The following is a 27,097-nucleotide window of genomic DNA, read 5'->3' as shown; positions in this document are numbered from 1 at the left end:
GTAGGGCCTTCAAACCTCACTTGGGTCTCACTAGACCCGACACGATACCCAGCTTTTCCTGGGCGAAAATGGCTCGTTGGTGCTTGATCCCAAGAGCTTCCACGGATGGGTTGCCTGTGACGATCCAGTCGCGGCAATCACCCTCCAGTCCTTGTGGTGGGCTACAGCACCGATCAAGGACTTGTCGCCGGAGCGTGGGCCAATCTCGCTCGTCAAATATTGAATGCGTGTCGATTCAATGTGTGTTTATATGTTATCAATTGATGTTGTGGTGGTGATAATAATTGTGAGGAATGATAACCACCAATTGACCTTATAATAAGACTTGTATATTTCAATATCGATGACGGATAGAGTAAGGTTCCGTTGGCCATTGTCTGTCGATTCAAAATTGTACAAGAGACCAGGTATATACTTCTATCAATAGCTGCTCAAAGCTCCGTCATTTATAAACCTTGCCAATATTGTCTTATCAGAATTCATTCAAGCAATTGCAGGCCCAATGGCGGATGTTAGATTAAATAATCTGAAGTAAGAGTTATTGTATTATTATGCCAGCGAAATGGTAGAGACTTAAGAAAAAGAGTAGCGAGATGATGCAATCAAAACAGGAACCGAGAAGCAATCTTTAATGTAAATATATCAACTAAGAGTTTGAGTACTGTTTATGAAATATTGGATAAGCCTCCGACTTCAAATGTTTGATCGAGGGTATTGTCTTGAACTACATCCGCCTTTCCTAGACTAGATCACTTCCAATTTACCTAGCGAATCTGCAGCAGTTACCCAAGCAAACTCCCAGCGCCAGAAACACATGAAAACAGAAGGACGTAAAAAGCAACAAGGGTAATGACATATTAAACCTAGACGGCTGATACATCAGAATACCTCAACAGTAAGACACACGTCGCTCACCGGCTAGGTCCTCGGCGGCGCCAATAGTGAGTCAACAAGACTGCTTCTCGGCCTTCCAAGAGTCAATACAGCCTGAACCTCATCTCCAATATGCCGCAAGAACCGCGCCTTATCCCACGCCGGTTTCCATCCAATGCTTCGCGGAATTTCGGCAACAATATTGGCACTAATTTCAATCAGATCCTAATTCGAGCAACATGGAGACAACACATACTCAGAATCCCACAGCATCTGCACAAACTGTACGGGAACCCCCATCGATGCCGCGGCAGCTTGTTCATCCGAATATCTGCGTGCCTCTGACTTCGTCGTCACGCCACGATCCCGAAGCTCGCTGGCCAAATGATCGCCAACTTCACCCAAGAAAATATCGTGAGCCAACGCGAAGTAATATCCTTCTCGGCCGCTTGGTAACGACTCCCTACGGAGGACCCGCTCAACAATCAAACCGTAAAGCCCAGTCAAATCGGAAATGTGCACACCAGAGACCTTCTGCATAGAAAAGTCAACGAACGAACTCATAGCTCTCCACTTAAGGCATATCGCACCGAATAGTCTGGGAACTTGTACACCGCTTTCGCCGAAAGGCTGGCCCGAATATAGAGCGGCAGGATCACGGACAGCTTGTTCCACTCGCCGCTACCTTGGCCATCTAACCAGCGTCGTCAGATTTCACAGCAATTCAAACGTCACCACCCCTTAATAATACTCACAAACGGTTGAGGGTACCACAATGAAACTATTTACCCCTCGTTTTTCGGCATGCTCGATAACTGCGACATCAGTCTGCGCAGGTTGTTAGAAAAACCTACGAAATGCCCGAGCAGGTAGGGTATGGTTAATAAAATGACCTTCCGTAAAGGAAAAGAGTCAGCTAAACGCTTCTCTGTATCAAACACATCATCCGTATCTCTCAACAACCCCGTCGGCCATCCGGTCTTCTCGTAAAACGCGCCCAGACCAGAAGTCTATCTCCACGTCAACTACCAATACAAGAACAAACTAAGAGAGAACTCACGTGAATGAAACATGCTTCTCTTCCATTCGCCTGCTTCTGCTTGCCCAGTGCAGTGATAAGAGGCAACGCCATGCTCGGATCCATTGCGCTGGCAGTGTGAATAACGATACTAACTAGGGAACAGTCAGCAAATACAAAGACATCAGCATCCAGAATCCTGAAGGCCTCATACTGTCGTGTTGCAGTACGCTCTTAACTACAGAATCCTCGTTGGAAAGATCTAGCTGAAGCACAGAAATTCCCAATTTAGATAGAGCATCAGCTTGTTCCTGAGACCGCACCGCGGCAATGATTTGATCTCTTCGAATCAGCTCGTTGGTATTAGCCAGGAAATGGGCAATCAGAGACCCCCCTCTACATAATAGTCAGCGAGCTGCAACAAGCTTTCACAACCTACGGGAACCCCACACGTATCCCCCCGCACCGGTAATCAGAATATTTGACAACATAATGCTTCACTTCTTTCCAGCTGTATATCGGATTGGCTGTGCACTAATAGCGCCTCGACAGACGAAACCCAGGCGAGGACTTGGTTTATATAGGTAAAACCGTTCTTCAAAAATAGTATACATTTACGTTAGATAAATCTTCTCACCATTGTCATCTCACTATTGTTGTCATTAATCTCCGGGCGATACGTGCTCAAGTGTGATTTCAAACCCTCGGTGATTGTTAAGCCGACGGAAGGCATGTTTATAGTTAGCTAATCAACCATAATTTGTCATCGATAACTGTCTAATTAATCCACAATAACTAACGTATTTCACCAGCAAGCCGTGCACACCACCGAGCCACGTGTGCTTGATTAGATTTGTCATCTAGATCTTGGATCTGAAATCAGGGTATTAGATTTGAAATCAACAGTACCCGGTATAAAACCATTCCCGTTGCACCTTTCTGTTATATACCGGCAATTTTACTTGGCAATTATAGTATTGGTCGTCTGTACCATCCATCGCCCCCATGACTACTCAAAAGGCTGTCGTCATCACCCTGCCCCATACTGGTAGTCTCGTTTCCGATGGGCGAATGCCGACTCTGAGGGACGATTGCATCCTCGTGAAGACTGTGAGCGTGGCCGTCAACCCCTCCGATTGGAAGCTCATCACCTTCCTTGCGCCGTCGGGCGTACATGTAGGATGCGACTATTCAGGCGTTGTAGAAGCAGTTGGTAAAGACGTGAAAAAGAAATTCACCAAGGGCGACGGCGTTTGCGGGTTTGTGCATGGCTCCAATCCCATGCAGCCTGAGGACGGTGCCTTCGCCGAGTATATTGTGGCCAAGGGTGATTTGCAAATAAAAATCCCCGATGGCATGAGTTTCCAAGAGGCCACGACCCTAGGAGCGGGCATCAACACCGTGGGGCAGGTTTATAAGAATCTGAGACTGAATCTACCAACCAATCCAATCAAGAACGCAGTGCCAATCCTGATCTACGCCGGCTCTACTGCCACCGGTACCCTAGCTATCCAATTTGCTAAACTGTCCGGCTATATGGTGCTCACGACCTGCTCGCCGCACAACTTCGACCTGGTCCGCCGGTTTGGCGCAGACGCTGTGTTCGATTATAATGATCCGGGGGCTGCGAGGGAAATCCGACAATCCACCAACAACAATCTAAAACTAGTGTTGGACTGCATTTCGGATGACGCGAGCATGGAGTTCTGCGACAATGCTCTCTCCACGGAGGGAGGCGAGTACAACTCCTGGCCTTCGGTAGCTATTGAACGCGCCAATGTTAATAGTAGCCAAACCATTGTCTACACGAGTATCGGCGAAACCTTCGAGCTTGGCCCTTTGTCGTTCCCAGCTAAACCGGAGGATAAGGCCTTTGCGCAGGAATTTCTAGCTATTGCTGAGCCGCTGCTTGCGGAGAATAAGATCACGGTCCACCCGGTTAAGCTTGGAAAGGGTGGTTTGCAGGGTGTCTTGGATGGAATAGAGCAGCTAAAGGCAGGAAAGGTTAGCGGGGAAAAACTAGTATACAATGTTGCGGAGACGCCTAACTAATATATCAATTGATGTAAATAGGCATAACTTCTATCGTGTATTTAATGTCAGGGTTAGGGTTACTTTCTTACCAGGAAATTCTAAGCGTAGAAAGACATTAAATAGTATTTATTTAAAGAAAACACAATCAATAGGATGTGTCGTTAGCTTGAGGATACTTTAAACATCAGGTAATATATGTATCCCTAATATTATACAGTAAAAAAGGCCCAAAGCATACATGTACATAAATATATTAATAAATAATATTAGACACTAAAGTCTGTGTACCATCATATAGAGATGAAACCGTATCTAATATCATCTCGTCTGTTACTTTATCTCACTATAAATGCTCAAACGGTATTATAGAGAGAAGACTGACTGCGCGATTGCACGAGTAACATGAGAGTGAAGATGGCTTGGCCCCGGTTTAAGGCTGGCGCACGTATGTTGCGCGTTCGGACTATATCAGTCTCCTGTAGTATTGCAAGGGGTGGTATTTATGTCTGGCGTATGCGGTATTTCGTGGATAGGTGCTAGTGCGGTTTTAGGAGTTCGTCTAATGATAACTATGGGAAATATGGTTTATGCATTTGTTTGAAGCGCCAGTGATGACGGCACTGAAGAGTGAAAGAAGCCTGACCTCCTTGTCTTTCTGAGAACGTACAGCTTTTCGAGTCGTTTTTCCCTTAAAGTGGAGGTGGAGACTCTTTCTGAGAACAAACTTTACCTGAGAAAAGCTAATCTCGTCGTTGCTGCATGAGCTGACATGAGGTCGTCTTTTCGAGTGGCTGATATTGCTGTAATCAAGCCGGTTGAGGTATATATGACGTAGAGTCGATTTCTTTTGGCTTAGTGTGGTTTTAGTTAACAAATTATAGGGGTGTCATTGAAATCGTAGTTATGACTTTGTAAGACATAGCTATGATAGTATGATATCTGCCACAGTTAGAAGGTAGAGGTTTATCCGTTTCATCTCGTTTCAAGGCTTTATGTCCTCCTTGTTTTAAAATAACTTCTAAAGTTCCTAAATTATATTATTTAGATGATCGTGTAAAAGGCATTACTACTGAGTTGGGAAGCGTAGCTATATGTAGTATTCTCAACTGTTTGTATAAGCAAATTCGGGTGCATAATCTGCTACAGAATGTGATAGTATATGTCGAAGTCAGATACAGGTAGGATAACCGTTTCACATATACATATGTACATGCTCCTAGCTCCTGTCACGCTGTTTCAGAGATCGAGATATGAAACAAAGATATCCGTTATTCGTGCCGACCACTACCTAAACTTCATAAATTTTTGAAATTCAGGGTCGCTTAGCGGTCTGCAGTTCGTAGGATCTGACCCTCAGGCTCGTAAATGGAGGGTCGTGGTTAGGTCTACAGAATGTAAGTAGAGAAGAACAGGTGAAATCCAATATTACGTACCGAATTTAAGATATAAGATGGTGAGCGTCTTGAACATGATGCTGTAAATGTAAAAATTTAACATCTTTATCCCAATAGAATTATACCGTTTCGATTATCTCATTTTGGTAGAATGCTACATAAGGACATCATAAAAACACCCCAAGAGCATCGTAAATAGCTCTCACATTGGCCTTCGTCCGCATTGTGCCTAATCCAACATCGCCCAGCTTGTTCGGCACATATTATATGGTAAGGCAACGGTCTGCATCCATGATAACGAAAGTGCCACCATATCCGCCCCAAAAACAGACACGACCCTCAGGTATCCAGTCGATGAATGTACCTTTGCCTGTAAGACCAAACCCCAATCCAAAACGCAGAGACCTACCAATGACAAGATCTATGCCTGAAATTTGTTCTTGATAAATCTCGTCAATAGACTGTTGTGAAAGTATCTGCGTGCCCTCAGCCTTGCCACCTAGTGAGACAGTGGACATAATGCGAGCCAGAGATCGAGCATTACCATTACCATTTCCGCCCCCAAGTTCTGCAAGTCTCCACGCCCTAGTGTTGACAAACCGAGGATGATAAGGCGGGTTAATTTTTACACGATCACTGATTGAGAGTTGTTCGAGGTTCGAAGCATCTTCCTGCGGCTTGTTTGGGGGCGGTATTACATCTGACACACGAGGCCAGTCTTCTTCTATCGCCCCGATCTGAAAGTCTGCCTGTAGTGGAGCGGCAATATCCTCAGCCACGAATTGTTTGAGGGACTTCCTTGTTCTTCGACGAACGATTTCCGCAATGAGATGGCCCATCATGAAAGAGTGATAACCTAAACAAATGCCGGGAGTCCACCATGGTGCTTCTACTGCAAGTATTGCCGTGGATTTCTCGACGTCACACACATCTTCTATAGTCATTGGCCGATCCCAGCTCGGAACACCCGCTGTATGACAGAGAATTTGACGGACCAAAGTATTTTCTTTTCCATTAGCTGCGTATTCCGGCCAGTAATCTGAAACTTTTGCGTTGGCACCAACAATCCCACAATCGATCATTAGTAATGCAGCAAGAGCCGTGACCGTTTTCGTTGTAGAAAATACGTTTACGATCGTATTTCTCTCCCATCGTTTTTGGCGAGCCTCATCGAAGTAGCCTTCCCAAATATCCACCACATTTTGCCCATTAATGTTGACCACAATTGATGCGCCCAGTTCCTCTTCCGATTCAATAACATGCTCTAGCAAGGTATAGACAGAGGATAATTTGGAATCACAGTAACCGTTAATAGTTGCTGCCATCTTGGTTGCGCTTGTTGCCACAATATCCCCTAACACTGCTCGACAGGGTTACAAAGCGAAGATATCAACAAAGGAGACAAAAAAGTCCGAAGAATCACAATATCTTTAAAGCGAAAACATTCCGTATAAAAGCTTCTAGCCCATATCCTAATCCTAGACCTCCTTCTATAAATGTATAAATGTGAACGGTGTGTTTTTCAACCAGGCTACGCTATGTTTATTTCCGCGGACCTTGTCGGAGACTCCGGATAGTTAACTAGCTACTAACGGCTCATTCCGAGCTCTTACCCAATTCGAAAGGATTGGTGTATCTAGTTAGCTCCATTTTGAGTTTGTGTTAGATGATCCATTTCCCGGTCATCACCATCCTAGAGTACCTCCGTGGTCAGCTGCATTGATGCTGCGACTAGCCATTGCACCCCACGCTCGGAACCAGTGTCGGTAACTAAATTTGGTTGTCTTGAAACCAAGTAGTTCTTTTCTGACAGTTGAGCGTGTTCAAGAACAGAAAGGACTCGAGGTAGCTCCCTAGTCCTATTCACTCGTGTCTGCCTTGGAAGATTCAGTATTTCCGAGCTACCAACTCCTGCCCAGTCTCTGGTCACTCATTGTCTACCTACCCCTGCCGTTCAGCCCCTTATCGTGTGAAACTTCCTGACAGTGATTGCCAAGGACAAAAATACGACAAGGAACTTATTGCGTGGTGGAGGGTGCTGGGGTTTTGAGACATCTTGAAATGCACCCTAGGGCGTTATTTGACGAAATTGCAAGATTCATCTCCGCTTTTAACCAGCGATGGCCTATGACAATTTAAAGCATAGCTAACTAGGTAAAATGTGCCGCATGGTGACGATTATGAGGCTTAAAGGGCCAGCCTTGCCAACGTTGGTTCCGCTCGGGATGCGCGAGTCGGGGGGCGGTACTTCCCCGCATACTTTGGCCCGCCTTTCTATTTTTAAATGTAACGGCATTGTCTGTCAAGTGTTACATACAGTATCGTAATCAACAATTAATAGCGATATATATTAGTGCCTTTTAGCAACTTCCCCTTAGAGAAAACTAGTGGTGGATGGGAAAGCTTGTAGGTCAATAAAATACATTATTTTAATATCGGAAACTACTGGGCGGATTACTGAGATAAATTAAACCAACGATTTTTTCATTTCCCGAAACGCTAGTAATTGGAGAGCATAAAGAACAAGCAAGTGATTAATATTTGCGTATTGAAACTAAATAAAATGGTAATAGCGAACATATACAATGTAATAAGATAAAATACGTAGAAGCGACACAGTGTGTAGGGGAGAAAACATTGGCGATTTCGATCATCTACATGGCTGGACAACTACAGACACAAGGTGATAATGTCAAGCGTCTTAATACCTGCATTTGGCTTTTAGTTTACTCTTCATAGAAAAATAGACCGCATAATCATATCCTCGACTGGTACGCCTCAACCCGTAGGCCAAGATACAGGCCGTCGTTGGTCAAAAAAGTCCTCAATGTGAGGATTCTACTTTACGTTACAACATTGAATCGCTACCTGTTAGTTTACCTTCAGTATATATTTCCTGGCGTAGTAAGAATTAATCCAGTGAATATGTTTGTTTGCTTTTTATAACTTAATGGATTGTTCAGCTTTGCGTCAAAGTCGTATCCCAGGCTTCTCGGCGTTGGTTAAAAAGTCATCATTCTTACAGTATTCTACTTGTAATTAAAATTAATAACCTTTGTGTTGCGTTTAACCGCTATGTTCTATGTTTGTGGGATTACAAGTGAAAAATCCCCTGCTGATCATATCTATAATCGTGATGCTTGCTGAGGATGGCTGACTAGGTGTAGGTAGCTGAGAAGCCTCACAGTTGGGATTATTACCTTTAGCCAAGTGAAAATGTCACCAATTAAAAGCCCATGTAGTGTTATCTCGTCCTTAGATAAAAGTATAAATAAAGGCACTCGCCTCTGCCATGGACATCAATCATCAATCACCACTCCTCATCATTCAACCCCCCAAGTCATTACAACTTACACCAACATAACATCAACAAGTTCTACAACTTAAATCAAAACTTTCGCTTTTCGACCTTTTGCCAAAATGAAGTTTATCAATGCCATTACTGCCTTCGGCCTTATTACCATGGCTGCGGCCGCCTCCCAGGCTGAGGCTCTCTGCGGTGACCTCGGCGTGATGAACGTCGCTGAACTGGACGTGCCTGCGGGCGTCGACCCCACCGCGATTCGCACATGCAAGGAGCACCCTGAAGGTGCTATTAAGCAAAGCCTCGATAAGCGCACCTGCTGGCATGGTTCTCCCGTGGGCTGCAGCAAGAACGGATACTGCTACAAATCCTGCGGCGCGTCCGGATCTGGCGAGTGGTGCTGGACCGCCTTGAATGGTGGACTTGGAGACTGGAAAGTGTGCAACGGCGATGAAGACTGCTCTAGCAACGACGACTGTGGTGCTGGAAACTGTGACTCGTGTGGATGCAGCTGCTAAAGGGGATCACTTTGATACGGGCCAGTCCTAACCCATAAATCGATATACCAATTGGCTTTCACAAAGAAGATTTGTACTATTAGAGGGATGTGTACTAGGTTTAAATTCAAAGGCTATATTCAAAACCTGGATATATAGGACTGATTTTTAGATGGTTCGTGTGTTTTGTTTCTAGGGAAAATTGAAATCATACCTTGAATGGTTTCAAATACTTTACATGTCCTATTTTTCTAAAAGTAGCGGGCACGCAATTAACCGGCATTTAAGGCGTTTTATGTCAGTATTTTCGAATCAAGCGCAAACTAGTATACGAATTTGCGAAGATAAAGCAAGCGTGTGGATCGAAGAGTGCATCCTTGATTATCGTCCCAAGATTATCTGAATGTGCTGCAGCTGGCACGTCCATGTCCTAATAGCGAACCGTAGTTTATTTCTCGATAATCTACTTTTCCAACGCTAGAAACTTTCTTGGTTGTGAGGATCTTGTAGGGGTGCGAGTAATATGTGACGGAAACATGGCCATGATAAATTTGCATGAAATTTCTGTCCACGTCATGAACGATGAATTAATTTCTACTTGCTATGTTTTATCAGAGAGCCACAGCAGCAACCTTGGCTTTTTCTTTACTGGCTTCCCTAGTATGTGTGCAATGCGACTTGCTAGCGTAATTCGAGGAAGTTTCCAATTTGTTGAGACAGGATAGACTTCATGCATTGTACGCAGGTTGAATAAGTTGAGGCCCCCCTATTATGATTCGAACATCATTTGCTTTTATCCTTCAACACGAACTATTAGATAGCCGTAAAATTTAGAATCCCGATATGTGAGAGCCTCCGGAGTCTATTGTTCTTACACGCCTCTCTCGCGCTAAGACAGCGACACCCCCAATACCTGTCAACAATGCTGATATTGTGGCAAAATGATCTGATCCATATGAGTGGTCGTCTAAAGTCAATGCCAAAAAGGCTACAGGACGTGTTACGGAAGCTTCAAACACTAGGTTATTGGGGTCACATATGAATCGATTCAGGTTTTCTGTGCTTCTTCGGGTGCAACGAAATACCGCATTGAAGTTAGTTATTCTGCACGGATTGCAATGTTCTCAATGACAGATTTACAACCGGAACGGAACAAATTCAGGTATTGAAACAAGAATATCACGTATGTCGGGAAGAGTGCCCTTAACAGGCTGTTCATATCCAATATTTTCCTAGATATCCTTTCATCAGGAGCTAATTCACACTTATTAACTGACCATTATGTGAAATACGTTGCTAATGCGTTCCCATGATGTGATCTTCGCAACAAAAACCGAGTGACCGCCTTGCAAATTGCAACAATATATTCGTTATTCATTATGTACTCGTAAATACATGTGCGGTAGTTGAACCTGATATAGTCTTAATTATAGAAAATAGCTATTGGCTAATGAGTGCTAATCTAGCAACGGTGCTTTCCACTCCTCTAATCTTCTCTCATCCCAAAGAGCGTAACTCCACTCACAGTCCTTCTCAGAATTTCGCTCCAAATGCATGGCATCCTCAAGAGTATCTTCTTCATTGTGGGGCAGCACCCACGATTTCTTCCAACCCACAGTAGGCTGTTCAATTGGCGGCAAAGTAGACCAGAGTTGCTCGAAATTCGGGCAATCATACCGATCCGCTGGGTCGGTAAATGGGAACATGTGGTCCCACGAGAGTCCAATTGTGAGTCCAATGAATGGCCCCTCCGACAGGACCCTGGTGTTTGTGCAAAGTATATTACGTCGAGATAGCGGATCCATATGTAGAATTCGATATAGAAATCCCGGTCCTAGTCCCGCCAATTCCCTGAAATGGTGGTGAAAGTGAACAAGGTCACTCTCCATCTCAATTTCACAAAAAGGTAGCCGCTTTTCTATAGGAAGAATATCCCAAAAGTAGTTGCATGGTGTACTCTTACTGAGTTGTCGCAAGTCGTCTGCAATCTCCTCTGAAATGGGCTTCATCTTGGTCATGAGATAACTGAACACGCCGCCCATTTCCTCGTGCTCCCAAGGCGGTATAGTCCCATAGAACAACCGATATGCTTGTTCCTTGATAAACCAAGTACCGTGCGTTCCTTGAAGGTTTCTCAATTCCTCCGTATCCCCCGATGTCCACAATTTCACTTGGCCACATGAATCACAATCCGGATATTCTAAACATTGCACTCGGTCCCCGAAGATATTTTTCATAATTTGTATTCGACACATGGCTCTTAAGAAACGATGCTTTTCAGAAAGCGACAAGCGTAGTGGCAGGTATTTATTTTCCCATTCAATCGGCTCAATCCATGGGGGCCTTGGGGCGTTGATTGAATAGTCCTCGAGGAAAAAGCGCAGCATTTTATGAAAATGAAGCAGAGTTACAATTTCCTCTAGTGAATTCGGCTCGTCAAGTCGATTGGACGGGGATTGCTTGAGGTCACGAAACTCGCTTCTGCGGCGCCAGTGATCCAGCACACAAATTGCCTTTTCTGCCCCGATGCTAAAATGCACGCCTTCAGACCGCACAGCAGTGAGCGCTTCTGCCAGGTCGAGAAAACCGCCATACTGCCGTTTTACAAGACATTTGAGTAATTGTGGTCTCACCATGAGGTATGCCTCATGGTACCCAGGCGACGCAAGCACGAGGGATTTGAGGGTGTCGCTGTCCGGTACTTCAAATAAAACAAGAATCTTGAGCTCGATAGGCAGACTCTCAAGAGTTGTATCAGCCTGAACAAAGGTTTAGTTTAATATTATCCAAATTGGTGCTTTGGACTTACCATGTTTCATGAACGCACAGCGGACTGCTGTGTTGGAGGGGAATGAGGGGTTGACGAAGGAGAGATGATAACCCTCCCGAGGCTTGAAGCATCTAGTCGCCTTTACATAAGAGTTTCGACAATCTAATGTAACTAAGTCCCTTCGACAGTTAATCCAAACAAGCCAAGAATTTTCGCGCCGTGTTCTAAATATCGCATACTACAACATCTACATGTTGAAACACCTCAATGTCCACTGCATGGAGAAAAGCCGCGCGAGTGCAAACAAAACAGGATACTGTCACCCAATCGATGCGTAATGCGGCGGTAACTAGCTGTTTTGTCTATTTTTAGACGATCGGCGGGGATGAGCTCGGTTGTAACTGCATAACCGCCTACTCCATGCAGTTCCAACCACACCAATGGTCCATTCAGCGAATTGAGACGTTCACTGCCATCATAGTGTTATGTTTATTCGTTTCGTAACATGGCAGAGCCATGCTCACCATGGATTCTGGCTGGTTAAAAACGTCTATAGTCCCGACTAACTGAAACCATATTCACGCTAGAGTATATTTTGCCGCTGGCTTTGCATTGTGGCGGCGTCATTTAGTTTCTTATCAACCAGTCAAACTCTATATTTAGGATTTCCTAACAATAATCCAGTGCAAATTACGTTTCATCTTACATCTATTGTGTAGGGAAGCTGAATGTCAACGTCTCTGTCGTGGCAATCCAACGGCCCCTAAAATATCTGACTGGATATTATTGCACGAAATGTGTGTAAATCATGTCTTCCTTGACGCCAACAAGCGTCTTGATCATAACTTCATGTATTAGTCGTTTCATTTTTGCAGCTAGTAAAATACCATAGTCGGCGGCACCTCGTGAGAAGCCTATATATTATGCTCCATACTCCTTCTGTGTGCATGGAGATCAGAATTCCATTCACTGTCTATTCCTTCCACTCCAACATTTCTTTTTTTTTTCTACATAAAATTGCTACCAAGTTCCTTTTTTGACGCAAGAATGTCCTCACGCCGAACCTATTCGTCCTCGAGGGTGGAAGCCCGGCCGGCCGAACGCAACCGCATCTATGCTACACCTCCTCCACCTCCACCAGAGCCATACCACGGCCGGCAGTTTGAGAGGGCCATGGTTCAGGAAGAGTATTGGAATTCCCGGGGTTCGACTCAAGTTTGGGATCCGTTGAAAGAAATGGACTCCGTGGCTGCTCGACCAGACACTTATGGCCGAGCCCATACCATATGTCACGAGTCTAGATTGGAACATGAATACAGCGACCCTTACAAGAAGCGTCCACAACCATATACAGCCCGTGCAGACGCTGACTACAAGGCCTATAAACGTCCCTCAGAGGGCCATCGTGTTATATCACAACAAGTACACAGTTACAAGCAAACACCAGTAGGGAGAAATGTCTCCCCCCACGAATACCATCGCGACAGCCTCCTAGAGGGGAAACGCCTTGCGAGGGAGGGCCGTAATATGGCAAACATGTAAATGAAAATATTCCGCAGAAATTATCATTAGTTAAAATTAACTTGATTTAATAGAGCTGCGCAATCTCGAACGGGCTTCGAGCAAAAGTACCCGCAGGCATACGAGGACCGTGAAGCAATCAAGAAGCACGCTCACCAAGGACTTAGCCAGAAACGGTCTGCTGGAAATTACAGAGATGATGACACTTATATAGATGGAAGGTTGGCAGCCTGGGAGAAACAGATGGAGCGTCGAGGCAGACATTACACATGATGGACCCATAAAAGGCCATGGCATGGTGAAATTGGGGCGATTCATTGAGAATTTTTGTAAACATTTCTAGTATTAGTATTGTTATAGTTTCATATGTTTTGAATTCATCTTGTTGCATCTTGTATCAGTGGCTAAAAGGCCAATTGTGAGATATACCCAATAGTAGGGAGCCCTTCAATAAATAAAGTATCTGCATTTATTTGCCATTCCGTTACACCAAATTCGAAGCTGAAAAGATGGAACCTCTGAACATGCGCGTTTCATATCTTTCTTAACACTACAGCACCAGTACCCGTACACCTTTGCTCGAATGTTTGGGAAACGGTAGAAAAAGCTCATGTGCTAGGGTCACATCCTCTCTATTTGTCTCGTACAGCTCGAATGTCAGTTCGCGGAATACTTTTGATATGGCTAGCAACATCTCGGCTCGGGCAAGGCTGGCAGATGTCAGTGACTCTCAGCGAAAAGGGGCCAGATTAGTTCCAAAAACAAACTTTATCCCAATGCACTGTCGTGATCCTTTAGTGAATGCAACCATATATTTCTCAAGGTATTTACGGTGTTCCAGGTCGACCCATCGCTCTGGAATAAAATTATATGAGTCTGGGAAAACGGTTTCATTGTGGTGCATGAAAACACTGGTCATGCTAACAGGTGTCTTTGGATAGATGAAATATTAGTCAAGTTGTCCTCAACTTCAAATTTTATTACGAACGAGAACGCACCTGTGCTGGAATAGTCCATTCGTTGAATTGTAGAGTGCGATCCGGAGCGATTCTAGCCAGTCGAGTGCTAACCCCATATGACAGCCTAGATACAAGGAAAATCATCAATGGTGAACACATATTTTCGTGCTAGTGCGTACCTGAGACCTTCAAGCATAACTGAAGTCTTAAAATAATGAGCTCAAAGCATAGAAGCGAGCGACATGGGTATAATGTAAAGAGAAGACCTACCAGATATGGCATCTGTTCTAATGACGCTAAGGATGCTTCCTGATCCGGGTCCATCTTATTGAGCTCATTTTTAAGTTTCTCTAGACTTTGAGGGTTTTCCAAAAGGTAATAGGTAATCCAGCTCAATGCTTTGGCGACGGTTTCGCCACCAGCACCAATAACTACCTGAATCTCTTGCGCCAATCGTTCGGCACTTTTCTCTTCCTCGGACAAATTGCTACTCAAGACCTCGTGGAAAAAAGTAGGATGGGAAAACTTGATTTTCTCCTCCTTGTCGTTGTTCTGGTTTTCGATAACAGAATTTATCAGCTGTCGACAACGTTGCTGAAATTTGAACATCAACTGCATTCCTGGGTTAAGACGACCAACAAAGTCGTTCGGTAACAATTGCAGTATAGTGAGTAACCACGGAAATGGCTTAAAAAAGGCACTGCTCTTTGCAATACCACTTAATGTTTCGCTCCACTGTGGAGAAAAGTCTGGGGTGTCCAAAAAGTTAAATCCAACTCCCATAGTATAATCAGAAATTATGTCAGTTGCAAAACAGCTATATGCATGCTGCGTGTTGATTGGAACACCGGTTCCTCGAAAGGCTTTCAGGCGATCACAGAGCTTATTCGCCAAGTACCGTATTTCAGGCTCCAGTTGTCGCACACGTGCCATAGAGAAATACGGGTTCATATTCGATCTCAAGAGACGATGATGCGCGTGATCTAGAACGGCTATTGTTGCCCTCTCGTTGCCGAACATGTTCGCGTAGAATTTGTACTTGTTACGCGGACTGTCTCGCGAATAAAGCACTTCGTAGAAGCTCGGGTCGTCAACGTGAAGCTCCCAGGGACTAATGCGTACGATTGGCCCTGAATCATCAAGTTGGTGGTTCGTGTTATCGCCCTAAGTGTTCAAATCAAATTTGAATACTCACCATATTCCTTGTGCATCCGGGCAATTACAAATGTATATTTCCCGTGGCATATCGCATCAAAATAGAACTCGTACCACGCAGTCGCTGCCGCAAGCTTCGGCCCGGGAAATTTTGCCAATGGCGACAGCCACAGTCGATAAACAATCAATCCAAAAACCGAGAAACCGTAGATCCATACTGCGAAACAGAGATAATAAAAGTTCGACATTATGCACTTATAAGGATATGATCTTGACAAGTACAATGGGTGTTGGTTATCTGTAAAGCAAGGATTTCCTGGTAGATGGACAACGTGACATCTTTAGTCTGAGCATTATGCGACGTATCACAAAGGTGTCGCCCTGCAGCTAACTAGCGATTTACATTATTGTTCCACCAACTAAAGCCCAAACGCAGGGTGCCGGGCCCGACAGCTTATCATTATTAAGCCACGTTGGTGGCCCTAACAGTAATTTCTCAGCGCAGGGCATCAATTGGTAGGTGGCAGCGGAGCCTCTAAATTATTGTGCATTAATACTACTGAATTCCAGCCCGTCATTAAAGCAGGGTATAAATTATTGGCATATACCTCAACATTCAGGTAGGCAATTCATGTGCACGGCGACGATTGCAAATAGTTGAACCTTACATCATACAATTTAGGAAACAATCTTCTCATTCACCGGTTCACCCAATTGCTATCGACACATTAAAGTCAATGATGTATAAACTGAGGGTCTTGGTCATGCACAATTGGTTTTGGAAGCATTATGAACGATCACCTGTGGCCATTTCCCTTCCTTATACTAGAGTTGTACGAAATATACACTGCAATGCAGAGTGTTGTGAAATGGGTAATGATACAGCTTCAAACTCACCACTTCGCGCTTCAGAGAGGCAAATCACTCTACAAGTAGGTGAGCGTCGATTCATCACGACTTGCGAAACCCTTTTGGCTGAAGGTGGATTTTTTGCTTCTCTGTCATGCTGACGTTGGGATAATGCGCAGGAGGACGGATCTTATTTCATTGGTGCCGATCCGATCTATTCTATCATATCTTACGTTATCTCCGCCGTGGAATACTCCCAGTCTTTTATGACAAAGTAAAAGGGCACGACCGATCCCTATACGTTGCACTCCTTGAAGCACGATATTTTCAAATCTCTCGTCTACAGAAGTGACTCGAGGAACAGCAATACTTTGCCGCATTAAGGATACATCATTCTGCTGCAGAAGTAAATCGAGTTTCGTTACTTTATGAAACACTACCGACTAACGTGGACGTGGAATTTCACTCCTGCTAGACTAAACGCAAAGTATGTATCTATCCTCGAGGGATATGTGTACGTAAAGGAGATCCTCAATCCTGTAAGAGGGCCTGTATGAAGTTTCGAGGTGACGTAGAAATTTCGTACGAGGGAGAATCGGTGTTTAGAGGACTCATTATTAAGAAAGAAGTCGGATTTGATACACGAGCTTGTATGGAAGGGCCAAACAGTAGCTTCAAACTAATTAATTCTAAAATATAAAGGTTTTATACTTGCGAAAGTAAGCATCTATTAAGGAAAATAGTAACTACATGTACATAAGGATGCCTCGTTGACTATATGTAAGGGTCCTGAAATCAATTGATTCGGAATCACCTGCAACTAAGAAGCGCCTGAAGTAGCATAAAGATGAGCAGTAGCTCCGGTTGTGTAATTCAGGTAGACGAACGTGCTTGTTAGTTGATATTGTACGAATCTATTGGGCTGGTGTAACAATTCTGAATCGATGTTATAACATTGAAACATCAATCATATATGGCAATTCATGAGACAGACTTGAGACATAGCTATATATAAATGCAGATACATATATACAGTGCTGCATGAGATAAGGGGAAAAAGCCAACAAAGGCAGCACATGCAGAACTAGACGACATAGCAATTTTTGGCCGTTTGAAACAATAGCTAAGCCTATGCATACATTCATATATCGTGATGTTTTTATGCATACTGCTAGTCATGTCAACTGAGAGACTCCGGGACCACAGCGTCAATCATTACCTTGTCTGGTATCGGATGGTACGGATCTCGGCAACCGAGCACCGAGAACTGATAATGGCACCAACCAAGTCTTTCAACAAGCGATATACTATCTCCAAGGCGATTTCCCGGGTCGGCGAGGAGAATTGGAGAGAACTCGAGTGGTAGCGTGGTGTCACCTATTTGCGAATCCCCTGGCGTACTCGGTAGAAGTCTCTCTGATATGCTCCTTACGGACGTTCCTGCGGGGAGATCCACCTTTTAGAGCGCCACAAGAAGTCTACGCGCTTCCATTGCCACATTGACACATTCTATCGCCTGTCCCGCGTGGATTGCTATGATTATTACCGGGGTCGAGGTGGGCCAAGTCGGCGGTTTCTCCACTAAATCCATCCTCCTCTTCTTCCTGCAGCATTTGTAATCATTTCGTCGTGAAGCATAGTTCCTCGACTTCAAGATATCTGCAAAGATATAAGAATGCATACTGTTTGCATTTGGGAGATTGATAGATCTCGTTATAGGGTTGTTATGACTATAAACCGTATGCAGCGGGCTGTGGCAGCAGCTGTAGTGCGTGCGCATTGATGTTGCGCGGCCTCACACTAGTGAAGCGGGCGAGGCTTGGCAAGTCGCGAGGTCAATGGCTGATCATCCCCTGAGATTGTTTAAGATGTTGCATTTATCGGTGAATCATCTGGTTCTAGAGGTTGGCGGGAATTGGGGAATGGGAATGCAAATGGCTGAACCGTTCAGGGGAGCAATTATTCAGAATCGCAAGTTTCCCGAGCTGGATCAATCCGTTTGATAAAGTCTCTTTTAGTCATTAGTATTTGCTATCTGGACCCTGGTTTCTCACCTCCTTTGCCAAAATCATTACGCTGTGCCAAGAGCCCGACCCGAACAACTAACACGCACACGCGTCATGCTGTAATAGTAATTTAATATTGTCCAGGAAATCTTGAAAAGCAATCCGGATTCCTGCGCCACTTGGCCATGGAGAAAAAAAAAAGTACTACTTTTTCTTCTTCTTATTCTTCTTCCCAAGTATACGTGGCTAGCAGTAGCTATAAATGCTAAATATCAATGGAACGATCCTTTGATTATTCTCACGGTCATACTGTAACTGTACCACCCCACCCCACGAGGGTGTAAATCTCGCATGATCGAGACGGCTTGAGTCCAAATATGCTCACCGCCTGCACTGGTGGAAAATGGCCCTGGCATGGAAGCCGGTCGCCCGGGAGAAAGCGTCTTTTTTTGATCGTGTTTGTCGTCGTGACTGCTATCGTAGCGCTGCACTATGTGCTGGTTCCAGTTCTGCTACGTCTGGACGTGCATCTCAGACCAACACTATTCGACTCCGGGTTCTATGGCCTGTATCCCACACGTCAATATGTCAGCTTTGACCTCGACTCACCTGATGTTGAATTGGCTGTCTGGGACGACCGCTGTAGTGACGGGTACATTTTTATAGCGCCTCATGGTTCACCCATCGAGGGATCTCGGCCTCTGATTCTCGATGCGCGCGGGAACCTGGTCTGGACAGTGCCCACCGACAAAGCAGCAACGGATTTCAACGTGCAGGAGTACCTCGGAAGGCAATATCTCACGTATTGGCATGGGACGAGTATGCATGGCCACGGGCTGGGCTCGTACACGATGGTTTGTCATGTTCTTCCACGCAGAAATATTGTATATCAGCTGGTACTAATAGAGACAGCTGGACTCGTCCTATGTTCATCGCTTCGAGGTGACAGCAGTCGGTGATTTTGAAGGCGATATACATGACTTTCACATCACGCAAAACGGCACTGCGGTCTTCGTTATCTATGATCTCAAGCCGGCCAATCTAGTGGATTTTGGTGGCCCGCAGAATGGCTTCATCTACGATGGAGTCTTCCAGGAAGTCGATATTACTTCCGGTGACTTGCTCTTTGAATGGCATCTCTCGCATCACGTTCCATTCAATGCATCATACGTTGGTATCAAGGGCATGGGCAAGCACAGCACTACGCCGTGGGATCCATACCACATTAACAGTGTCGACAAGGATGCTGCGGGAAACTACCTCATTTCCGCACGCCATACGAACTCCGTCTACAGCGTTGACGGCAAAACCGGCGAGATCCTGTGGATATTGGGTGGAGAAGGTAACGAATTCACCGACGCATCCGATGGCCGGGCTACCGACTTTGCCTGGCAGCATGACGCGCGCTGGTATGATGAGCGCACTATCACTCTATACGACAATAGCGCCAAGGACTTCCTTGGGCCTATTAGCGCGAGTCGAGGAATGACGATCGATCTCGATGTGCCGAACCGTGTCGCCACCGTTCGTGCAATGTACTTTCACCCAGATGGCCTGCGTGCTCACTCCCAGGGCAGCATGCAAATCTTACCGGACTCGGGTAATGCATTTATCGGCTGGGGTCACTGTGCTGCATACACCGAGTTTACACCAGACGGGGAGGTCCTGTGCGACACACACCTTTCTCCCTCGATCTGGTTCCAACTTGGTATCGTATTTACGTACCGGACTTATAAAAGTAGCTGGGTTGGAAAACCACTCACTATCCCCGCGGCGGTCGTTGCCGGGGACTCGGTTTATGTGAGTTGGAATGGCGCCACTGAAATCAGCTCCTGGCAATTAATGCTATGGGATGGCTTGGATATGAAGAATATGCACTTCATACCGGCAATCAATGTGGAAAAGGTCGGCTTTGAGACTAAAGTTGATTTACCAGATGACATCCCTAATACGTATTTTCTTCTTCTTGCGCTGGACAGCCAAGGCGCCGCCCTGGGAAAGACCACAGTACTCAACAAACATCCCAAGCAGACCTTAGCTGAGATGCTAGGGAAGGATATCATCAATCAGATGTCGTACCACGTTCTCACGACAGTTATCATGATCACCTGCTGTGTCGTATTGGCTATATTTAGGATATGCAAGACATTAGTGCTGAGCGGGGTTTGCTGCCGTTTTGGGCGGAAGCTCGTTTCAATGATGCTTGTTCCGAGTAAAGACGAGGTCAACACACCACTGATGTCAAATACTCACGAAGATTGATTTAACCCTAAGGCTTCATCTCTCTAGTGGCTTTAGCCTTTGCACCACGTACTTGTATGACACTCTAGGCCTAATACTCATCAACTATCCTACAATAACTCATGGCCATTGTTACACATTGTAATGTTCTTAGCTAGGGCAGATTCATGCTAATTATAGCTACCATATCATATACCAAGGCACTTATATATGTAAATGTTCAATTTATAGATTAGCCAATGATAGCAGGCTACTGTTGACCTTTCGGTTTGATACACCATAGTGCGTGCTCAGCGCCAACGATACTCGCACGAGATGGAAACCACAGTAATGATCATATGGCCAACTGAACTCGAATATGGCTCTCCTTTGTAATAACTGGTCAACCCTCTCTTTTAGTTGACAAGAGTTTTCTCTAACTACGGCACAATGCGGCGTCAATTCGATATTTCGCTAGCTTATCCAGAACCGTTAGTTTAAAATATCCTTAGGATCCGTATTGAAAATTATTTTCTCGGCCTGATGGTATTTCCTAGACCTAACGGTACACATACAGAATCGAATTTCCTGTATCGCTTCTACGAAAAGGAAAAGAGCTGGTCTGTATCCATTAGCACGGGTTAGAACTATGAAAGAAACTGCTTATTCCGATGAATAATTTTGGCGGTGTAGCTAAATTATATATATAAATAGTGAACAAAGGGAGCAGACTAGTCGGCTATACTGGCTAATGGTTACAAAATTGATCCGCACAGAATTGAGAGCGTGGAAGGTTTCGTCAACGAGCGAGTTTCAAAAATCATCTAGCCGACCGCAGCATATGTGGCTGGAAACTGAAAATCAGAGGGTAATCTTTCACACATGCAGACAAAAAAGAAAAGGAATTCATTCGAGGGAGTCGACATTCAAGCTTCAGATCGGCATCGGCATCTGCCCGTTCTGATGGCACGAGGCTCACACCACTGTCGGACGACACATCTCGTACCATGGCGAAGATACCACACGATCAGTAATGGCTACCTACATAGATAGAAGAGTTCAAAAGGGAGCTGTGACGATATCTAGCAATATAAACACTGCTGGAAGGAAACCCGTGACGAATGTGAAACCGAAGCTGGGCGACCCGCAGCAGGTCAGTGATAGGATTATGTAAAGTATTCACCACATATCCAGAGAGGAATATCACGGACGGGGTAAGATTGGGAGAAAAGGAACGGCCAACGGGGATAGTGGTAGTTAGGAGAGGTGTCGCTTAGTAGAAGTAGTCGGTCTGTGTAACTTTACTTTGCCATATACCGGTGTACCGATGGATTTAATGTGAGCGTTTTGATTTTGGACGAAAGGAGCTGTAATTTTATTTTTTTTATTTTTTTTATTTTTTTTATTTTTTTGGATTGATATGCGACGTTTCAAACAACCAGCGCCGCAAGCAGGCTTTATCAATAAGAGTTATAAAGGGAGGAGTTTCAAAAAGTTTATTTCTTTGCTGTAATTCCAACGAAGTTAATGGAGTAATAACACATAGCCTAGTTTCTACAATATCAGAATAAATTCCTCTTAGTCATAATGGCTTCTAGTTCAAGGCATACGAGTTTAGGATGTCTTGACTAGCTATCCGTCTGGAAGCTTTATTTAACAGGTCCATGTAAAATAAGTTTCAGTGTCGGTAACGTTAGTTTGCAATCCGAGGCAATATAAAAATATTTGATTGTATTTTTATTATGTATATAGAGTGATGTATTCCGTGTCATGGACTGTTTTCCACGCCAAATATCATTTTTCGTGCTGCTACTCTTTCATACCTCCAAGCTCCTGTTGCAATTGTTGATCTACTTGGTCGACATCCACATTTTCCCTACCCATGCGTACTTCCTCCACATTATTAATAGTAGAATGTTTCTCTCCAAAAATAGCGTCGATTTCCTCCAGACTCTTACCTTTGGTCTCGACCCAGAATACAGCCTGTCAATGTTAGCTTTATTCGATGTGTATCCTTCTTCCGCCACACAATTATTTCCGGAATGGAAACAAGTGTTGAGTCACATACTATGATTATAAACGTGCAACAATCCCAACCTCCATTAATCATGTACATTTTCCATCCAATGTTGCCAATACCGATCGGCATAATAAATACCAAAAGTAGACTAAAATAATATCAGTGTGTGTGCCAATGTAAAATGAGTGGAACGTGAACCCACGCAAGAGCATTAAACACAAGGGTCGACAGTGCGAGGCCGTTGGCTCTAATTGGATAATTCATTATCTCTGGAGGATACAGATAGAGTAACGGTGTCCACGCAATAGAGTAGAATCCTTGGAATAAAAACATGACGGCAACATTACCATATATCAGGCTTTGAGACGAATTAGAAGGATTTTCCGCGTTAATTTTTGACAACCCCCCGATGACAAATAAGCATGTGATGAGAAGTGCCTGAGAAAGCAACGCGGTCGGCTTACGACCCCAAGCTGCAGTGAGCTGGGTACCGACGAGCGAGCAAGCGAAACACCACACGTTCAAAACGACGTTCTGTGACCGTTAGAAATAGGTACTTGACCAAGCAAGGGGATGAATACATGCCGCTTTTAGCTGGGCATTCGGGTCGGAGATGCCAGCAGTCTCAAGTTCGGCACCCAGATAATACGACGCAATGATATTACCTGCAATGCACGAGAAAGGGGCCACAGAGCCCCCTATCAGGGCCCGCTTGCGAGACATTGGTGTTTTAAATATTTCCTTGACACCCATCGTCCGACCTTGCTTTTTCTCCCATTCAAGTGTGTCGACAATTTGCTTGTATACAGCTGTTGATACCGGGTCCATGAGCTTTCCGTTGGAGTTTGTCTGCGCGACAGCTATACGAGCTTCTTCGAATAGACCTTGGCCAACAAGCCACCTAGGAGACTCGGGAATAAACGGTAGAACCGCGATGCTGATAATAGAGAAGACGGCTTGAAATAGAGATGGTGTGCGCCATGCCCAAGTCGAGTTCAAATGACTACTTCCAAGTGTCACGAGTGCAGCAAAAAAGGCGCCCACGTAGTAACAGTTATTCAGTAACCCAACGCCCCAGGCTCTCCAGCGATTGGGGAACGTCTCAGACAGGTACACTGCGCCAGCTACTCCACCGATGGCGTTGCCCCAGCCGAGAACGACCCTGGCGATGACAAACATGGCGATATGCTGTGCGGCGGTCTGAAGAATGATGCCGACAAGGGTAATCAAAGAGCCCCAGAAAATAGCAGGCCGCCGCCCGAGACGATCAGCCATCATGCCGGCCCAAAACAAGCCCAAGAACCCCCCGATAAATATCGAGGCAGTGTTCAGACCCTTTGTCGTATTGGTCAGGTTGAAATAGTTGTTGTACGACGGGAGAATGTTGAAGCCGTTGAGCATGGTCCCGTCGCAGCCATTGGTGCCAGTCTGGGCCATGGAGCAGGCGAGAAGCAAAACTGAGAGGAAGGCTGTTGATCCAGGGACCCAGGCGGGCATCCATGTGCCTGTTCTTGACCTGCGTAGCATCGTGATGCGCGCTCTATTATTAACCCCAAGTGGCCAGCCAGTTAACGTGCTACTGTGCGACGAGTTGCAACTGGTGAAGACGTCAACTAGCCGCGGACGGATCACGTTGGAACAAATAAAATATATAAATATAAGCAGTCAACAGATCGCTGCGGGCGCTTTTCCGCTTTCAGCAGTAGGGTCTCTAGTCTACATAGTCGGTGTGCAAGGCGAGCCCATCGAGATACGGCTCGGAAGATATCTGATTGACCTAAGGAGTCTAGTTTTTCAGCGAGCCCCGCGTAGTGCTGTCCATGCTGCGATTGCCGACTTTTCGGTATGCACTTGCAGAATTTTGCTCGTAAGAAAATAAACCAGCACCTAGATATGTATATTGCTGCACTCTTTCGCGAACCGGACCTCCGCATACCGCCCCAGCCGGGGAGTATAGCGGAGTCCATGACGGCGGCTTTAGCGGGGCCAGCTAAACAGTAGGCCGTTCTGGAAGACCACGCTATCTCTGGGAAACGCCCTGTCAGCCAATGTATGTGTCGTCTTCGCCGTTGGATGTAACGTAACCATAACACCGACCATTCAAAAAATGCTCCCTGGCCGAGGTGTCGGTGCTTCTATACCAGTACGGCTCTTTTTCTGTATACATCATCCAGTAGTCAACTAAAATGAATAACACGCCGGTCATGTTTCGACTTTTGTTCGCGGAGCCCTCTCAATATACCAGGAGAGTGAAAATATAACTGGAAAATGTATTTAAGCTCGTTATCTGTAGCCTTGCATAGTAAGATTTCCTTTGCGAGCATTCGAACCTAAAATGCGGTCCACTTTTTAGACACTTAGATGGTAATTTGTTCTGCCCAAAATGTTATTGCTGAGGGACGAAACGATAGAGAGTTGGGGCCGCTTTAATGAAAAGATAAGTGGTGACAAGGCCGTGGACTCAAGTGTGGATAACACAGAGCGCCAGAACGAGGAAGAAGACACAGCGGCAGCTTTCGTTTTGGCCAGGTTTTGCAAGGGCTTCAGCTTACAACTTCCGACTTGGTTGTTTCGAAATGCCGGTCGTCGCAAACGGGTTAGCAAGAAGGGAAACCTAGGGCATGGTATAAGTCATTTGTCTATCAAGCGGAAGAACGACAAAGTCGAAATCAGTGTCAAGGTAGACGATGTGGAGCAACATGTGGACAGCGATAACGACACGATGGTTCCACGGATCTACCAAATATCGCAGAAAAGGCGACGCGTCGCTTTTTCCTCCAATACCAGAGCAGACTGGGTCAAGCTCCAGCCCCTGGCTGACATCTTGGTAGACAACGGCTACGACGTGGATATTTTTGTCACGGGTATGCACATGATTAAGGAGTATGGCTCAACGTTTAAAGATATCGCGAAGAATAGAAAGTTCGGCGTTTTTACCAAAAACACGTGGACTCCAGGTGACACTGAAATCCAGAACGCCACGGCCACCATGGAAGCTACATTTCAATTGCTTCAAGAGTCCGACTACGATCTCTTAATCGTGCATGGCGACCGTCTAGAGGCAAAAGCAGCAGCCGACGCTGCTCACCTATTCCGCTGTCGACTTGGTCACGTTGAAGGAGGAGACCTAACTGGAGGGGACGATAACAAGAACAGATATGCAATCACTGCAATCGCGGATTACCATTTTCCGAGTAGTCAAGATGCTGCTGACCGTCTTATCTCTTGCGGACAAAAGATCGAGACAATATTCCCTATCGGATCCCCAGATCTTGATGTTTTCCTAAGACCCAGTACAGTTTCTATTGAACATGTGCTGCGGAAGTACAGTATCCCCTTCAAGGACTTTGGAATTGCTCCTTTTCATCCCAACTCTGCGGAAAGCGAAACATCCGGTGAACAAGCAATGAACTTTTATAGTACATTACTAGCATCTGGACGAAATTTTATTGTTCCCAGACCAAACAACGATAAAGGAACGGAGAGAGTGCAAGAAGTACTTGATGCACTACCCAAGAACCGCGTTTGTGTTGTGCCCAATTTCGAGTTCAATGATTATGTTATTCTCCTGAAACAAGCCGGATGTGTCGCGGGAAACAGCAGCGTGGTTGTCACTTCAGCACCAGCAATAGGAAAGCCTTGTCTTAATATCGGAACTCGGCAACAAGGAAGAACACCTCCAACCGATGGTCTCTTCAACTTTAGTCCCAACGATAGGCAAGGCATTCTTGGATGCCTCCGAGAAAATTGGGGAAGAACTTACCCAAGAAATACTCACTATGGGGACGGCTGTGCTGCTGAGAGGTTTCTCGAAGCTCTAAGCAGCAGATCGTTTTGGGAGGTTTCTCAGCAGAAGCTTTTATTCAACCAGAAGGCTTTGTAAGGGTTATAAGAAGTGAAAGGGCGAATCTTCATCACGCCTTGTTCGTCGGAGCACGGTGTAATCTGGTGGATTCAAGACCATTGGAAATGGATTCTAACGACAATGTTATATTGAGGATTTCCAGAACTTTGGTGGCATGGGTTAGCGCCTATTGATTGACAATGACCTTTAGGAGGGTAACTATGGCGCAACTGATTCCTAGATTGCCATAACTTGAGATAATATTTGAGAACATTGTCGCCAACAACGATAAAGAAGACAGGGATGTTCTATGGCCTACGGTTGCAGTGTTGAAAGATTTGTCTGTGTGACACGAGAGTTTGTTGTTTGCAAAGCACAGATTCAATTCAGCCGCGATTGGAGGCTCTATAACTTTGCAAAATAATACATAAATGGATGGATTTCAGGCGAACTGAATATAATCCCAAGTTTCTCTGTCTAAGGACCAGCAACCTGGGGCCCAGTCGACTGTAACTGCATTCTACAGGCCTCGAAAAAGTTGGTGCATATACACAGATGCTTCCTTGTACTCCTCCCACTAAGGCTTTTACCTCACTACGATGGGTTGTTATCCTTTTTTTTTCCCGTGTAAAA

General features: G+C 45.1%; 11 protein-coding genes across 11 annotated transcripts; 5 read left to right on the top strand and 6 right to left on the bottom strand.

Moving 5' to 3' along the window:
* Positions 1-918: 918 nt before the first annotated feature.
* On the bottom strand, positions 919-2,382 carry TRUGW13939_04785 (uncharacterized protein; the record flags this gene model as incomplete). The annotated part of the gene is made up of 8 exons (XM_035487952.1): positions 919-1,081; positions 1,130-1,407; positions 1,464-1,567; positions 1,629-1,701; positions 1,767-1,883; positions 1,934-2,046; positions 2,106-2,287; positions 2,342-2,382. 8 exons carry the CDS (start codon positions 2,380-2,382, stop codon positions 919-921), a joined length of 1,071 nt encoding a protein of 356 aa, XP_035343845.1.
* A 514-nt stretch (positions 2,383-2,896) lies between these two features.
* Positions 2,897-3,943, top strand: TRUGW13939_04784 (uncharacterized protein; the record flags this gene model as incomplete). The annotated part of the gene is made up of 1 exon (XM_035487951.1): positions 2,897-3,943. One exon carries the CDS (start codon positions 2,897-2,899, stop codon positions 3,941-3,943), a length of 1,047 nt encoding a protein of 348 aa, XP_035343844.1.
* Positions 3,944-5,582: 1,639 nt separating this feature from the next.
* Positions 5,583-6,644, bottom strand: TRUGW13939_04783 (uncharacterized protein; the record flags this gene model as incomplete). Its single annotated transcript, XM_035487950.1, has 1 exon — positions 5,583-6,644. The coding sequence occupies one exon, from the start codon at positions 6,642-6,644 to the stop codon at positions 5,583-5,585; it is 1,062 nt and encodes a 353-aa protein (XP_035343843.1).
* A 2,095-nt stretch (positions 6,645-8,739) lies between these two features.
* On the top strand, positions 8,740-9,141 carry TRUGW13939_04782 (uncharacterized protein; the record flags this gene model as incomplete). The annotated part of the gene is made up of 1 exon (XM_035487949.1): positions 8,740-9,141. One exon carries the CDS (start codon positions 8,740-8,742, stop codon positions 9,139-9,141), a length of 402 nt encoding a protein of 133 aa, XP_035343842.1.
* A 1,436-nt stretch (positions 9,142-10,577) lies between these two features.
* TRUGW13939_04781 (uncharacterized protein) lies at positions 10,578-11,932 on the bottom strand (the record flags this gene model as incomplete). Its single annotated transcript, XM_035487948.1, has 2 exons — positions 10,578-11,879; positions 11,930-11,932. 2 exons carry the CDS (start codon positions 11,930-11,932, stop codon positions 10,578-10,580), a joined length of 1,305 nt encoding a protein of 434 aa, XP_035343841.1.
* A 1,005-nt stretch (positions 11,933-12,937) lies between these two features.
* TRUGW13939_04780 (uncharacterized protein) lies at positions 12,938-13,684 on the top strand (the record flags this gene model as incomplete). Its single annotated transcript, XM_035487947.1, has 2 exons — positions 12,938-13,428; positions 13,486-13,684. 2 exons carry the CDS (start codon positions 12,938-12,940, stop codon positions 13,682-13,684), a joined length of 690 nt encoding a protein of 229 aa, XP_035343840.1.
* Positions 13,685-13,961: 277 nt separating this feature from the next.
* On the bottom strand, positions 13,962-15,773 carry TRUGW13939_04779 (uncharacterized protein; the record flags this gene model as incomplete). The annotated part of the gene is made up of 6 exons (XM_035487946.1): positions 13,962-14,121; positions 14,179-14,342; positions 14,410-14,494; positions 14,550-14,575; positions 14,641-15,500; positions 15,566-15,773. 6 exons carry the CDS (start codon positions 15,771-15,773, stop codon positions 13,962-13,964), a joined length of 1,503 nt encoding a protein of 500 aa, XP_035343839.1.
* A 2,984-nt stretch (positions 15,774-18,757) lies between these two features.
* TRUGW13939_04778 (uncharacterized protein) lies at positions 18,758-20,642 on the top strand (the record flags this gene model as incomplete). Its single annotated transcript, XM_035487945.1, has 2 exons — positions 18,758-19,234; positions 19,293-20,642. The coding sequence occupies 2 exons, from the start codon at positions 18,758-18,760 to the stop codon at positions 20,640-20,642; spliced, it is 1,827 nt and encodes a 608-aa protein (XP_035343838.1).
* A 1,767-nt stretch (positions 20,643-22,409) lies between these two features.
* Positions 22,410-22,953, bottom strand: TRUGW13939_04777 (uncharacterized protein; the record flags this gene model as incomplete). Its single annotated transcript, XM_035487944.1, has 3 exons — positions 22,410-22,583; positions 22,669-22,768; positions 22,823-22,953. The coding sequence occupies 3 exons, from the start codon at positions 22,951-22,953 to the stop codon at positions 22,410-22,412; spliced, it is 405 nt and encodes a 134-aa protein (XP_035343837.1).
* A 210-nt stretch (positions 22,954-23,163) lies between these two features.
* Positions 23,164-24,147, bottom strand: TRUGW13939_04776 (uncharacterized protein; the record flags this gene model as incomplete). The annotated part of the gene is made up of 1 exon (XM_035487943.1): positions 23,164-24,147. One exon carries the CDS (start codon positions 24,145-24,147, stop codon positions 23,164-23,166), a length of 984 nt encoding a protein of 327 aa, XP_035343836.1.
* An 856-nt stretch (positions 24,148-25,003) lies between these two features.
* TRUGW13939_04775 (uncharacterized protein) lies at positions 25,004-26,503 on the top strand (the record flags this gene model as incomplete). The annotated part of the gene is made up of 1 exon (XM_035487942.1): positions 25,004-26,503. One exon carries the CDS (start codon positions 25,004-25,006, stop codon positions 26,501-26,503), a length of 1,500 nt encoding a protein of 499 aa, XP_035343835.1.
* Between the last annotated feature and the right edge of the window lie 594 nt (positions 26,504-27,097).

This window comes from Talaromyces rugulosus, chromosome II, assembly GCF_013368755.1.
Source record: "Talaromyces rugulosus chromosome II, complete sequence".
In the NCBI taxonomy this organism is placed as follows: domain Eukaryota; kingdom Fungi; phylum Ascomycota; class Eurotiomycetes; order Eurotiales; family Trichocomaceae; genus Talaromyces; species Talaromyces rugulosus.
The sequence above is the reverse complement of the archived record's forward strand: the minus strand, read 5'-3'. Positions and strand labels throughout refer to the sequence as shown.